At 30.4% G+C, this 15599-nt stretch overlaps 1 protein-coding gene across 1 annotated transcript in view; it reads right to left on the bottom strand.

The window, feature by feature from the left end:
- Positions 1-14289: 14289 nt before the first annotated feature.
- The window catches only part of Dh31 (diuretic hormone class 2), a 160420-nt gene continuing 159110 nt past the window's right edge, over positions 14290-15599 (bottom strand). The window contains exon 4 of the mRNA XM_085941989.1: positions 14290-14852. Within this exon, the coding sequence (XP_085798115.1) occupies positions 14717-14852 (136 nt within the window). The 3' untranslated portion in view covers positions 14290-14716. The remainder of the gene's footprint in view (positions 14853-15599) is intronic.

The raw sequence follows: 15599 nt of genomic DNA, 5'->3' as shown, positions 1-15599 counted from the left end.
ATCTATTTTGTCGTATAAATATTATCTGTATCCGATGTTCCTTGTTAGTATCTATCCAAATATTATGTATCTATATAGAAGTCTGAAACACAAACGGATATTCTGCATAGTTTCAATATCAAAACAATATTTTGAAGTCAAATTTTGACATGACATATGAACAAAAGAAGTGAAAATAATAAACTGAAAACATAGTTATTACACACACATCAATGTTCGATCCTAAGAGGATCATTATTATGTGCTTTCACAGAACGGAAGTTGTATTTACAGATTTTCGTTTTTAAAATAAATATATATTAGCCACTTACACGCATTAAAAAACAACAATTTTGTCAGACATTAAAAGCCAATACGTTACCGCTTGGCTAACGTAGATTATTAATACGTGAATATTATGTTTTATCATTGCTCTTTATAATAATTAGGAACACTTTGCAAAGCATGACCATTTGGATCACTTCATTAATAATTATTAGTTGCGGGAATAATACGTTTTAATACGCAAGACATTTTCTTTGATGGGATCAGGTACCAACTTTATAGAGGGGCTTTTCTCTCCTTTTACGTAGGGCGTATTTTTCCTGAATTCCTAAAGTTCCTATTAATTATTAAGAATTTAAATATTTTTCGTACATTCTTGGATGAGCTTTCCACTTAAGTTAAGAATAATTTGACTAAAGCTACTTTTACATCAGATGTAATCTGATGTGTTTTGGTTTGGAACAAGTCGATCGTGTTTCATGTTGGAATTTTTCGTATTATTTATAGACTAATTAATAAAACCGTAATATTCATTCGTTATATCTTGGCACTATCCATGCATTTAATAATTTATTAATAATTATGGAATTCACTGATTGAGTGCGTCTGAAAATTATCTTGAAAGAAAAATTGCAAATCTTGCAGTATAAGACGCGGACGATAAAAGCTAATTTAAACTTTTAAGTTGTCTTTTTCAGTGCAAACTTTTGTGGCGAACGATATACGTTATGGTTACATATAATTTTACGTAAAACATTTCACCGTGGCACAGTTTGCCGTGAGCTATCTTATAGGAAAGAGATGACCTTATAATATACGGTATGCAATTTTATTAGATTCAATATGAACATTAATTCATGAATCCATGAATAAAACCTAACCTACCAAATAATCCAGTACATCGCCTATTTTCAAAATGTGTTTGCTGCTGGCTTCCTGTAAAGTGTAAACTGACAAGAACCATGTTTATTTAGACATTAATTGTATATCAGTCATGGCCCCCACAAGGGGGGGGGGCTGACAGGGCTCTAGCCTGGAGGCCCGGGCTTAGGAGGGGCCCAACGTGGCAGGTCAACCAGTTAAGTGAGATAAACACACCACAAGTTTGGTCTAATAGTAAAAAAGTAGCCTGCGGCGCTATTGCAATAATAGAATTTTATCATATAATTACTTTTAGTGTGTTTCCTGTATAATAAAAATGACTATTTATCCAACATGGCGAAATGTCGGATGGTACTTGTCTATCACAAAATGGGGTCGCGATCAGTGCTTCATAATATAAGTGTCGACAATTATTCAAGCGGTTTTATTTAAAAATACCAAAAAATCGATAAAAATACACGGAATTCGCTTTATTTTACACAGAACCCTGGAGTTCCGCGGAATATCATTGAGAAAATACTACTGTAGAACATTACACTGCCCTTAACCTTAGTGATAGGCTGGGGGGCCCGCCAAACATCGTGGCCTGGGAACCACTTCATGATGTTGGGGCCATGATTTCAGTACCTACTATACGACCCAAAGAGGTTGGATGTTCTTGAATATACGACTATTATATTTCCGACACAACATTTCACGGTGAAGTGTGATACAACGAACTGCATACGTACAAGTTTGCGGACACGATACGTCACGCCGTTAATGAAAAACAATTTTGACGAATTTCAAAATATTATTTATCATGTAAAAAAGTAATCAATATATTATACATTATCGAATCTACTTTGATTCATATCGTATATGTTGTTAAATTATCAACCCATATAAGAAGAATTTACATACTAAATCAGGGTTGATACCGACAGAATGATACATTATTCCGAGTAGACGATCTCTTCTACAGCTTTCGTAATTGATTGTAGGAGAGTTTCAATTTAACTGCAACGGGTTTCACCTCACGCACAACTACTAAAGCACCGTGGACAGGCTGATCACTAAAGGTGGGTATATCGGAGGAATAAATAGTAGTACTTTTTTTAAATACCTACTCAGTATGAAGGTATATTAACGGAAGCTTTGTATTTTGAAGCTTTATTTTAAATAACATTATATAATTTAGAAAAACACTTTCTGAGAGAGTATATTATCACCAATAGAAAAAATCTTTTTTGAAAAAAGTAAGCGAAGAAAAAAGTGATTTCGAAGAGCGCTGATGAGTAGGTATTAAAATGACCAATAGTTAAAATTTGTCGCTATTAGTATGTCACACCGTAGCATATTGGATAAATGCGACGATTGGGGCGTTTACCCGTGGAGATGCAGGGTTCGATTCCCGGCCGGGTTGCTTACTTTTTTCAAAAAAGATTTTTTCTATTGGTGATAATATACTCTCTCAGAAAGTGTTTTTCTAAATTATATAATGTTCAATAATCAGAATGATATATTCTCAAATCTTGTGAATTATTCGTTTGAATAAAAGAAATAATTAATTATTTATCTTAAATAGTTTAAGTATAAATAACCAAAGAAGCTTCTTATATGCATATATAGCTTTTATAACGTAATAATTGGGATATTGCGGGTCGACTTCTAAGTTAAACATGCCTAGACAGCTATTTTAACATTCTGTGAAAGAAGTGTTATTCTCAAAATATCCATCATCTCCTTATATTATTATCATTATAATTAATTCAATTAGTAACAATAGTTAATTTGCAATAATGTTTCTTTTTATTTAATATTGTAAATAATGACATTATGCATAATGTATCTTTTATCACTTATATTATGTAAAATATATGTTTATAGGCAAATATAATAGTCAATTATGACCATTTTACGCCATAATTAGTAAGTACCAGGGAACTCAGAAATAATGGGAAATTAAATACATAACGGGTAAGAGCGGAATGCACAATCTAAGATTTCGTTCCTAAGGATAAGTCGCCGAAAAGGATGACTTAACTATAGACAATCCTGAGTATAGAGTTAAGGAATCCTTTACCATAGACTACTTTTGTTATGAACACGCCCCCTTCTGTATTACCATTTACCACTGACAGCTGCTGTCAAAATAAATTCGCATGTCTATAACACAGTCCATACACTCAAATTCATTTGACAATGTATCTCAATATGGATATTGATAGTGTTAATTCGTTTGGCATGTACTTGCAGAATATTATTTTATTTTTATACGCCAGCCCGCAGAAATACAAAATACCAGATGAAGAATGACACTTGATGCTAGTGTTACCATGTTAAAAAAAAACTTGTGGTGCCTGTGGAATCACGTATAATGACTTATAACGGAAACATAAGAGTATTATAATTAAATATTAATATGTATTTATAGTTATTGCATTTATAAAATGCAGTTGTCATATTTTTGTCATCGTTTAACGATTATAAAATAATTTACCTAATTTACCTAACGAGAATTTTTAAATATGGTATTATTTTCAATAAAAATGATCTTAACTAAGGACAGTGTTTCTGCATAGTGTTTTCTGCCAAGGAAATTTTAGTTATGACAAATTATGCATTCCGCTCTAAGGCGATAGCAGGTAGCCGACTCGAGTAAGGAAGAATCCGTGTAAAACTTACACAAGTGTCAAGAATACGTTTTACGTCGAATACTGAAAACTGCTCTCAGTTTATGTATTTACGCTCATTTAATGTTGGTGTATTACACTCACTATTGCACGTGCATAATGCGTGCTTCATTTTCGTAGGACACTCACACATTCAAAACCCGGCATCAACATGCGGCGTATTGAATATAGCCTATCGGTATTCTATTTATTATCTGTTCTGTGACAAGTACCTACTATTTCTCCCATTTTTGTACGTGATAAAAATAATAACATTTTTATTTCCTCATCCAGACAATATTTTAAATAATTAATTTAGCATGTTGGAATTTATTCAGTAGTATGTATATTAAGTATTTAGGTACTGATTTTAAAATATAATACTAATTTTGCTACTAAGTAAAGCATATGGACTCACCTCTTCAGAGTGGCAATTGTCTTAAAATACCTTTTACGAGAAATAGTTTTTAGCCATTTTTTCAATCTAATGGAATCTTACTCCATTAAATAAACAATTCGTATTATTTTTACTACAATAATAATAAAAATAAGACTATCCTACTGTCAATTCAAAATACATAACACTAAACTCAAATTACTCCATTTAAGTGGCAAAAATGTCTGAAATAATATTGATACATTATGACAGGTAAACAATAATCTTTCACTTGCCAAAAAGACCACTATAATCATATTATATTACTATTTCCGTGGTCAGTCGTTAGCGCACGTGTCTAGCGCTAATACGTGTCATTGTAGCGCTGTTCACTTCTCTCTTGAGTTGTTCGAACGTGATTTACAATACCATTCGGTTGGCCAACATGGCGGCCTACAACACCAGGGTTGCCATTTAACACCACAACCCCCTAACTAACATAAGATTATGTTGCCAATTAACATAAATAATCATAGAAATAATCTGTTTTATGGTTTAACGGGCGATATTATTATAAAAAAAATAGTTATAAGTAATTCTTTTTTATAGGCAATGGCTCAAATAGACTCTATGACAATCGGTCATATAAATGCCGAAAAACCCGTTTTCTATGTTGGCGTCCTGTGTCACAAGGTGTTACAGAGTGTAGATACGATGTCATAGCTGTCATACAATATGTATATATTATGTCGGAATGGCATAGATATGATTATAGAAACTAAATCGCTCTTAGCATAATAAGCTATATTATATAATATGCCAGATCGTCATTGTGTCTGTTTCAACCTTAATAGCAATCCTCGTATGTATGTCATTAAATATTTGGTCGTTTGCGGATGAATTTTAAAAGTGAAGGAGGGAAATATTATTGTTCAGGACGGGCAGTATTAGTGTGGATAAAGAATATTATGGTTAATGCAGAACCAAACTGGTTTATTTAAATTACTAATATAATAAAAATTATTTAAGTTTGTATTTCAAATTCAATTAAAACAGTCAGTCGAATCAACATATTGTTCAATAATTAAAATCATAACTTTACGCACATCAATCCGATAGTGTTAAAAAATTGGCGACAGGATAATGATGTTGAAATAATCTTTCGTTGTTTGACTGACTAGTTTTTATCATCTTCTCATAAATTTTGTTATTATAACAATACAGCAAAGCACAACATACAACTATCAGCCAAACATCATAAAAGTTCCTACATTTGTATAAACCGTCCTTACTAAATTCAGTATCATCTCTCGGTATCTAAAGCGTTTCTTTTGTGTCATTTTCGTTATTGGACGTCGGTGATTAGTTTTCTCATTTTCTCTCCGTCCTTCGCTGTATATGAATGGAGTACTGAGCTCAAACCAGTCTCTGAGGTTATTGAGCCGAGGCGTTCTTCTTCTACCAAGGCCTCGCTTACAGGAGATCTTCCTTTGAATGATAAGATCCAGAAGCTGATATCGTTTGGGATGCTGCATGATATGGTCAAAGTATGCCAACTTTATTGTTTTTATTTTTTCACCCTGAACATTCGTATCTTTGTCTTTCCAGTTGATACGGAACATGCGCCTGTACATCCACATTACGAAAGCTTTAAGTTTTCTGAGTGCTTTTCCTGTGAATGTCGACACCTACTGTACGACAACACTAATTCGGTGTAGTCGCATATAGTCTTCTCTCACTTCTCAGTGACGCACCTGTCATGGAGGCAACGCGTGCTAGAGGCGTATTTAAATAATGTATTGGCTCTCTTTTTAGATGCGACTCTTTTTCTTCTTAGCAATAAATCAAAAGTTTACTTATACTAATTACAACGTTTTTCTTAGCTCGTATTCTTATTTGTCCAGTGGTTCTTTGTCTGGTACAAATCTTGCAATCGATTTTTAACTAACTTCCCGACTAGCTAGACATTTGAAACTTTTGGAATATATCAGAACACAATCCAAATGCATTTTTTTTAATACTTTAAGCCATCTTCAAGTAGAATTGAATTCATTTTCAGTTAATTCTGTTATGATTATTTTGATTTTCAGTTAATTATTAATATATACGTGCGTTACTATGGAAATTAATATGAATGTCGAAATAACATTTCAGTTTTATTTCTATCGAGTACAAATTGTTTTGATCGCTTAAGCTAGTCAAGTCAAGTTTGTATAATTCAACATAAAATGTAAAAACGTTGTATATAAAAAGTTCTTTTTATCTTGTAATTATTCTAACACCACTTTTGATCGTTTAGACACATTTTTATTATAAAAAGCTTTAAATTACATAAATTGATATATCCGTACACCACGGGAGCGTAAAATAAAATGATAAATTTGGGGGCGTTCCTCATTTGAAAACGGAAGTGTGATTAGCTGCACTGGAAGAGATTGTTAGTTCACAGTTTTAACACGTGGACAACAAGTTCTTGTTCAACTAATACACTCCATAATGTGTCCCTACTATAGGTTAAAAGTGATACAAAAAATAAATTTATCAAAACTTGATAATATATATGCGAGTGGGTTAATATAATTGTCAATTATGATTTTGAATTCGTAAAAAAACTACAATAATACTATTTTAAATGGAGAAACAATTCACGAGGGAACTGGTAGTAAATATATTTATCTTATTTTATTTTAGATGTTTCCTTCCAAATTCATTATCTCAAATTTAATATAATGATACATAGTATCATGATTTTTGATCTGTTAAAAATCTTGTACAAAACCAACCTAAGGGAATTCTTAAAACCTAAGACGTTTCCAGACACTTAAAAAAGAGGTACCGTCCGCAAAAGGGTGGATGTAATAGAGCAACCCTTTACCTTTGCTATTATTTGCCATGGCTAGCGTTATTTGACGTCAGACCAAATCGATAATGGCACGAACATCAAAAATGTTCACGAGATAAACGGCTATTGGAGTTAGCAGTACGTATCCCATTTTGGAAGCACGTCCCATAATTTTATTTTATGTCTTCATAAAAAATATTATTGGCATTTATTATTTATTACACCGCACCAATTCCGGCACCACGATCTTACGGCATCGTGTTTAACATTTGGATTAAGGTGACGCATCAGTGAAACGCCAAATAATTTTCAACTGTACGCGCGACGAAATTTTGGACTCGCTGCCATTCACTGAGAGAATGTTGACCCGGGAACACGTCACTTTGCTGCGTGATGGCGACGGGTCAATTAATTCTAAAATCGTGTAAAGATGACTAAAAACGTTACCCATTTACTTTAAAAAGAAAACATGTCAATGAATATATTATTATTGTTACTAATAGAACAATAAACAGAACATAAAATGGACGTATGTTGGATTTATATGACAATTAATATTTCGTTTGACAGGCGTCATTTTCACCCGCCACCCGCAATCCGCGCATCGCCTAGCGACGATCTTTTTAGACCGTGCCTCAACTAATGCATGGCCTTAAGCCTATCGATCTATAGCACATTGAAATATTCAGTGGTAGTTTTCTGCGAAGTAGATGGGGCAGTCACTTCATCAGAAACCTTCAGATAAAGGATGAAATTGACCCTGATTATTATGAAATTATATAAAATAAGTACTTCAAGTATTATTGTAAGATAAATGCTCTCAAGATCCATAACGAGATATATTTTTATTATTTAAATCAGAAAGTTTATGCCAAAAAATATAATAGAACAATAATTATCGATTTTATGACAAAATTTAAATGTTTTCGGTGTCTGAAACTTTAGGCTTATCAACATCATGCCATATGCGTTATTTATAAGCTAAATTACATATTTAAAAAAATGTTCGATCTGGCAATAAAAGCTTTAACTTGACAACGTTTTACAATTGTTTTAATCGAGTGAGGGCGCTTTATGTATTTAATTCAGAATATTTTCTAAAACTTCAATTAAAAATTTTAGTATTTAGCTTAAAGCTTTAAAGTATTGTTAATCATTATTTAGCTAGTTTCATTTATTATATACTATTTTTTATCCAAATTACACAAGATTTATGATTTTATTGAATATATATCATATTTTCTAATAACACCTCAGAAACATACCCTTAGAATAAAAATATTCAGTGGTTATTGGTTCAAATTGCATTATATGCAAAAGGTATATTTCTGAGGTGTTGCAAAAAAACTGTATGTACCTATAGTTTATTTTATAGTTGTTTTTAAATAATTGTGATTTCAGTTCCAATTTAAGTCGGTAGAGAACTTATTATGGTTAGTCTATAGGTAGGTATTTACAATATTATATTTTTTTAGCTGTTGTAATAATTATTATTATAATAAATAAAGAAAATGTTATATACTTACCTGCTTATTCTATTTTTAGTTGCTTTTTGTATTTGTATTCCTTTCCCCAACCCAATTGTATTCTCTGGTATAATTTTGACAAAATATATTAAATATATACCTGTGTATCTATATAAATAAACTAAAATATTCATGATTTAGAATAACCTCAGAAACATAAGTACATACCTATTTAAAAAAATATATAAAAATATAATTAATGGACTTGAACCCACATATATCTCTGTCTATGTAATGAGATTTACTGATTAAGCTACCGAAATATATTTATGATTTTGAAGTGTTATTTCGCATTCAGTTACTTAGGCGAAAATCTTTTTTCCGAATTTTAAATCGAGATATTGGTCATCGAGCGTAGTCTGTCGGCTTATAATAAATTTATATAGTGTTTATTTCAACGTGTATTTAGACCCAGACTAAGGACCAGTGGCTAAGGGTGGAAGTAGGTTATTAAGATCCGCCATAAATAGTTAGTTCACTGTAAACTTTGTCAGTCATACGTTTTCGTTTTCAATGAAATAATAATATAATTTACAGATGGTGTTGGTTAGTTTTTTAAATTCAATTACACCCGGCAAAACCAAGCCATAAAAGATAATAGTCAAAAAATACTCGTATTTCTATGAAATATCTAAAATAATGCAATTTAATCGTATATATCTTTAGATATTTTATAGAAAGAATAATATTTTTATCTATTACAGTTTGGATGAGGCAGGGCTTAATGAATTTAAAAAAAAATGAACCAACAATATACGTAATATGTATTTTTAATCCAACGAAAACAAATAATTTGAATGAAAAAATGTGCACAATTTTGTCGTATCGCTCAAAATATACCAAAACTATTATCGTTTGTTTTGGGCAGGGTTGAATTGATTTTTAATTACTAACCGATACCATCTGTAAATTGTAGTCTTAGTACAATAAAAACAAATATGTATGACTACCAAAGTTTAATGTGCACTATTTATGGCAAATCTTAACAGCCTACCTCCACCCTTCATCACTGCTATGGATCTAATATGTTAAGCAAGTGGCTAAGATCCATTTCTTGTAAATACAAAATATCTGTTGATAAAACCTCTACTCTGTAGGGGCCAATATGATCTTCTTAGGATCGAATAAAATAACAAGATATTTAAACCATTTCCGGATCTTTTCAAATGTGTCATTGGATAAAAAAAAATATAAAATGATTTTTTTTATTCCATACTATATAATATTATAATACAACTAGATAACTTACATTTTGGAATTACTGAGTCATTTATTTTAAACTTAGTACCTACATATAGTTGCACGAAGTGTCTGGATTTAAATAATAATAATTCTGTTTGTGAAATATTCAGTTATAATGTATGCATATATATAATGATTTAGTAATATTCTGAAAAGGGCAGATTCAGAGGTACCTTCTAGTGTTGTGACGACATCTTCAGAAATTACTTCACTGTAATATATTTTATTAATCAATGAATGATTGAAATATATAATGCATTGTTTAAACCTAACCAAATCTCGTATAATATAAAAGTAAAATACCTACAGAATATTATTAGAAATTATTTGGGTTCACGTCCACGATGTCCGAGCGGTAACGTATCGGCTTATAATGTAGTGGGTCGCGGGTTCGAATCCCGGGTCTGATAAAATTCACATGTTATTGTTCAACGTATTTCAGGTTATGTACTTGATATGTTTAGCAAGTGGCCAACATCAATTTGTCTTAAAAAAAACAAAACTTTATTAATTTTTCAGTCTGCCCATAATATTATGATCCTCTTAAGATCGAACATGGTGATATGTTACTGAATGTAATAAAATTGTATCGATTAATTACCATTTACACATATTTAATCTAATTTAATAATATAATATCTGTCAAAAATAGTAAAATAAATAATATATTTAGTCAGAATTTACGAGAAACGTGAAGTCAAAATATTAAAAGTCTTGTTTCCAAATAAACTTTCTTTTGTCTAGATATTAATAAAAATATGCTGAACTATTCATTCCAAAATCGAATCTATGTTTTATTCAAAATAAGAAGACACGCGTTCACAATTCAACTTATTTTGCCGCGCCGGAAAAATAATATTTGTATACGAAAAAAAAATATTCCTGTGTTATAGTGAAACAATATAAATGTTAATTTCTGTCGGGTGGCACGACATCTGACAAACTCCAATATTAACATCTGGTATTGTAGAATAGAAACAAAATTGAACGTAAAAATACAATATACCTATTATTTTCTATAATTTTTCATCATTTTTATAAAGACATTTTTCTCATCTTCGAATAGGTAATCAATGGAAATTGTATTACTATCAATATAAATTGATTAGACTCATACTTATACGTTTTTCCTTAATATAATATGTTATGTTGCGTGTTGCTTGTTCCTGAATTAATATGTATAACACTTTAGTTTTTCTACACATATCCTTATTCTGGTATAACTTATTACGACTTCATAAGTTAAATTCAATAAATAAAGAGTTATATTGCCAAATTAATACCATTTGCTGAGGGTACTTTCTGAATTAGGTTTTAATCAATTATAGTTATAATATGCTCGTCCATTGGAATCTGAATTAGATACCCAGATTTTGTCGTTTGTCATCTTAATGCTCTATGTCAGGAATCGGGGGAAACCAGATGGATATGTATATATTTGTTTACAACGATATTACCTATTCGAGTTGAAAGTGAAAATTTCTTTGTCTGTAATTAATCTCAATGGGTATTTAAATTAAAAATAATTTATTAAATCTTTTTGTATATAATATAATACTCACAGCCATTAGTGTAATAAGTATCTAAATAAATTAACGTTAATTAAAAATTAAAAAATATTACACTGTGGACAAATTTAATTAAAATCTTATTATGGAACTAAATAGTGTCATTGAGAACATTCTCACTTCAGGTTTTGGAGAAATAGTGTTGTTTTATTTTTAGAACAACATTAAAATGTATGCTTTTAGATGTCGAAGAAATTTTTATACTGTCTTCGGGGTTCAATCGATCTATAAAATTTGTTTTTAAGTTTATGACAGTAAAAAAAACTTATTGGCAAAGACAGCTCATTAAGTGCACTTTTGCAATTATTAGCAGCTCTTGCCATTAGAAAAGTTACAGATCTGCTTTGTATTGCAATTCAATTCGTGCCTCATTCTTGGAACCATATTTAATAAATGTCTCTGCTACTCCTTAAAGTTCTTCTGGTACATCAGCAGTTTCACAGATCAAGGGATTTGACCCAATTGGCAGTAGGTATTTGAATCAATATCTGAATTTATTTATTTATCTAACCTTCATTAAATTCAAAATTTTCATTTTTACCTCAATTGGGTTAATGTACTCAAAATTCCCAACCATCTCTCTATGTATACATAAAATATGTATGAGTCAGTTATATAATATAATATATCGTAGGTAGATTGTATTATATTCAAAGAGCATTTTAATAATATATTTGAGTCGCCTAGAGTCATAACTCACATTTTGCAATTTTGTCATTTTTGAGTTAAATATACCAAGTGATTCTAAAGGAATTAATCTATATAAAGAAAAATTGTTGGCTATCAAAAGTCACTTTACACTATGTGAAAATTATTGACAGAGTTGACTGTGGTGTCATAACTCACATTTTCATGAATAATGTGAGTTCTGTCACCAATGCCTTTCTAACCAATCAGGAAGCTCAATTTCTCATAGTGCGCTGTGTCTCTGCAGCCTTAGGAGTAATATATAGGTATATTGTAAAAAAAAATATCTAAATCGACTGAGTGATTCATTAATATTCAAGGAAGTTCAATACTTTTCTTCTAATAACTGTGTTCTGGTGTTGTTTTGCGATTATCTCAAAACTCGATTTTTTATAATAAATGTGAGTTATGACTCTATAGTCTAGGCAACTCATTTGATGAACACAGCCTCCTATAGTATAGTGCTACAAAACTTACATCTGCAACCTTTCTTGGGAGACTTTCTTTTCCTATCATCCACCAACCTGATTGAAAGAAATCTGTGTGGATTGTAAATTCACTGGTAATTCTAAAGACTCTTGAATGTTTTATCTGATGTGATATTGTGTTCACGTGTATGGTTCAGTATACAATTAAAAATATATGTGTTATCTGACTCATAAAGAAATTTTATTGTTAATATACAATTTGGATTGTACGAGTTTTTCTTGTGAAAATGGGGTGAATATTGTAGTAATCTGATGTTCCTGGGTGCATCACACGAAGATGGTTTTTCTACCACCTATCAAGATAATACCAATGAAGTTCTACCTCTGAACTGTATAATTGTTGGTTCAATAATATGTGAGGTATATTAAGATTATTGACTAGCTTATGGTTATATTTTGATGAATGAAATTGGTATCGTATTGTTTCTGTAAATATATTTTTTAATAAATGAAAAATGAAAACTACATAATGTTGGGAGCAGAAATTCATGTAATTCCAGACACAAAATTTAAATGCTCGTGATCTATTATTTTTATAACGTTTTCAAATAATATAAGTACATTTAGGTTTTACATTATAATATTTTTTTCGTACGCAACACTAGTACGATGATTTTTTTAAAGGAAAAAAATATAATATAATACTCAGAATTCATCTAGATTGCATGACATTTTTTACTACGCAAATGTGATGAAGATATTAGAAGCAAAGTCAACAAAGTCCCATTATAGATACTGTTTTTCGTAAAGTGATAAAAACTTTCTAAGTAACTGATATTATGTTTTCTAACTACGATAAATTATTAGCTTTAATAATTCCTACATAGAAGTTTCAAACTTGTTTACTCACTGATTTCATCTTTTAACGGAATGAATATTAAAATAAATCATTATTTTAATGATTCAGTATTCTGGCTTTACGTCTTACTTATCGACTATAAAATCAACACTCCAGTGTGCCACTTACAACAAACCCAATTTAAAATTAAATTTTCGTTTAATTGAACTTATATTTCTTCCAAAATATGAATTGTATATAATATACAAGTAAAGAACTATTTTACAAAAGTTTAATAGGTACTTATGTACTCTCAAGGATTTGAACTTTGTTGGATTTGCTTCTAGTATCTTTATAATAAAATATAATGTCACCACATTTTTTCTATAATTTAAAATAAATCATACTAATAATAAAATAAAGTATTAGGTAAATAAAAATGATATATTTGACTCTACTTGTACAATTATTTCAACAAAATGAAATCTAATGTGATATTTTCAAACACTTCCCTAATGTACACATTACCAGTATTAGATATTTCTTATTTATAATATTGGCACAAATATATAATATATTGTATATGCGGCATGCAGTAATAGATATTTAAAATATATATATTTTTTAGATAAAGGAAAAGTTACTTCATAATCAAATTAATTTTTTTCGTGGGTATTTTCACTCATAAACGATTGGGGAAAAATCATTTAAATTTAGGAGAAAAGTTTTAAAGAAACTATTTAAATTATCTTTTCTGTTATTGAAAATTGGAAATAATATTCTCAAAATTATTTAAATGTTTCATAATACCAATAAAAAGAAATAAAAGATAAATACCTAATCAAATTAGTAACTATACTTCAATGAAAGAAAAATTTGCATGTTTTAGTATGTCAAATCAATTCCAGAGCCAATTTCTAGAAGTGATTGACATACCTACATTACGAATATAAATAATTTACAACATATACATTTGTTTAAAATGTAACATAGATTTTAATATTATAAAAGAAACAATGAAAGTCTACAAATTAAACTAAATAAATGAAAATAATTACAGTGGTCTTTGTGAATATATTTCTAACATATATTATTATGATTTACAAATCTAATTTATTTTTATTTATAATAATATATTTTCTACAAACAAAAATCTTGAATAATAATATTTACTATTAATTGTCTGATCGAACATTTTAGGGCTGATTAAATGACGATGCGACATATTTTCAATGATATATTGTTAAATAGTAATATAATTTATTATTAATTACATTGAGGAGGGGCTAAAATATATAGGGAGCGTTTAAATTAAATGGTTCAGATTGACTCGTATCAGGACGTTAGAAAGATGGAGTGGTTTTGTTTCAAATACTGGGGTTTTCAGAGGCGGTCACATCTAGTATAGCTTATTCCAAGGTCACTGAGCGCCTCCTGCGTCCAGGTCCAGCGGCGTAGTTGGCTGATGCAAGGCCCATCAGGTGCTTGGCTGCCATGGAGCCGGAGTAGCCTCGGCTCAGTCCAAGATCCATGCCGCGTTTTGAGCTGGAATCGTCGAGGAAATTGTGGTTAATTTTATGTTTACAATTATTTAGCAATATCACATAAATACCCAATGGCGTGCCAAAAATATTCTGTAAAAAACTGTATAATAATATTGTTCATTTATTTTGTAATCGTCACAGAGTTACCACTGTACAATAATACTACATATAATTATGTATGATTCAATTAGTGACCTTCAAAATAATTCAATTAGCTACAATACCCTAAGTATATAATATGCAGGAAATAATAAGCATATATTATATATTTTTTTAATAGTACCCCTACAAGCAAAGGTCACCGCACGCTTTTGATATATACATGTTATCGACGAAATCAGGACGAATATTCAAACAAAGATACAGTTGACTGATTCATAAAATTTACGCTAACGATGGCCCAGCGGCTTACACGTCGGCTTATAATATCGACATTTGTGTTTGGAGTCGGAGTATGGACATAATAGGTTAAGCAAGTGGCTAACATTCATTCTTTGTAAAAAACAAAATTTTGTTAATACAAACGTCCACTCTGCAGAGGCTAATAATATGATCATATTAGGCAGTGACGTCCCTAGATCTAAGAAATGTGTTGTATGGATACATTACTAACAAAATATCAGACTTATTATTCGCAAATCTGCACGTATCGTTTCTGGTCACCAAGGACGTCGAGGGTCAACGGAAGTAAACTAGATATCGCGAACCCGACAAAACCAGTGAGTTGAATTTTTAATTATTGAAAGAT

This window comes from Rhyacophila brunnea, unplaced genomic scaffold, assembly GCF_057557595.1.
Source record: "Rhyacophila brunnea isolate RB1 unplaced genomic scaffold, BYU_Rbru_1.0 scaffold_14, whole genome shotgun sequence".
Classification (NCBI taxonomy): domain Eukaryota; kingdom Metazoa; phylum Arthropoda; class Insecta; order Trichoptera; family Rhyacophilidae; genus Rhyacophila; species Rhyacophila brunnea.
Note: the sequence above shows the minus strand (reverse complement) of the source record. Positions and strands in the feature narration are given on the sequence as shown.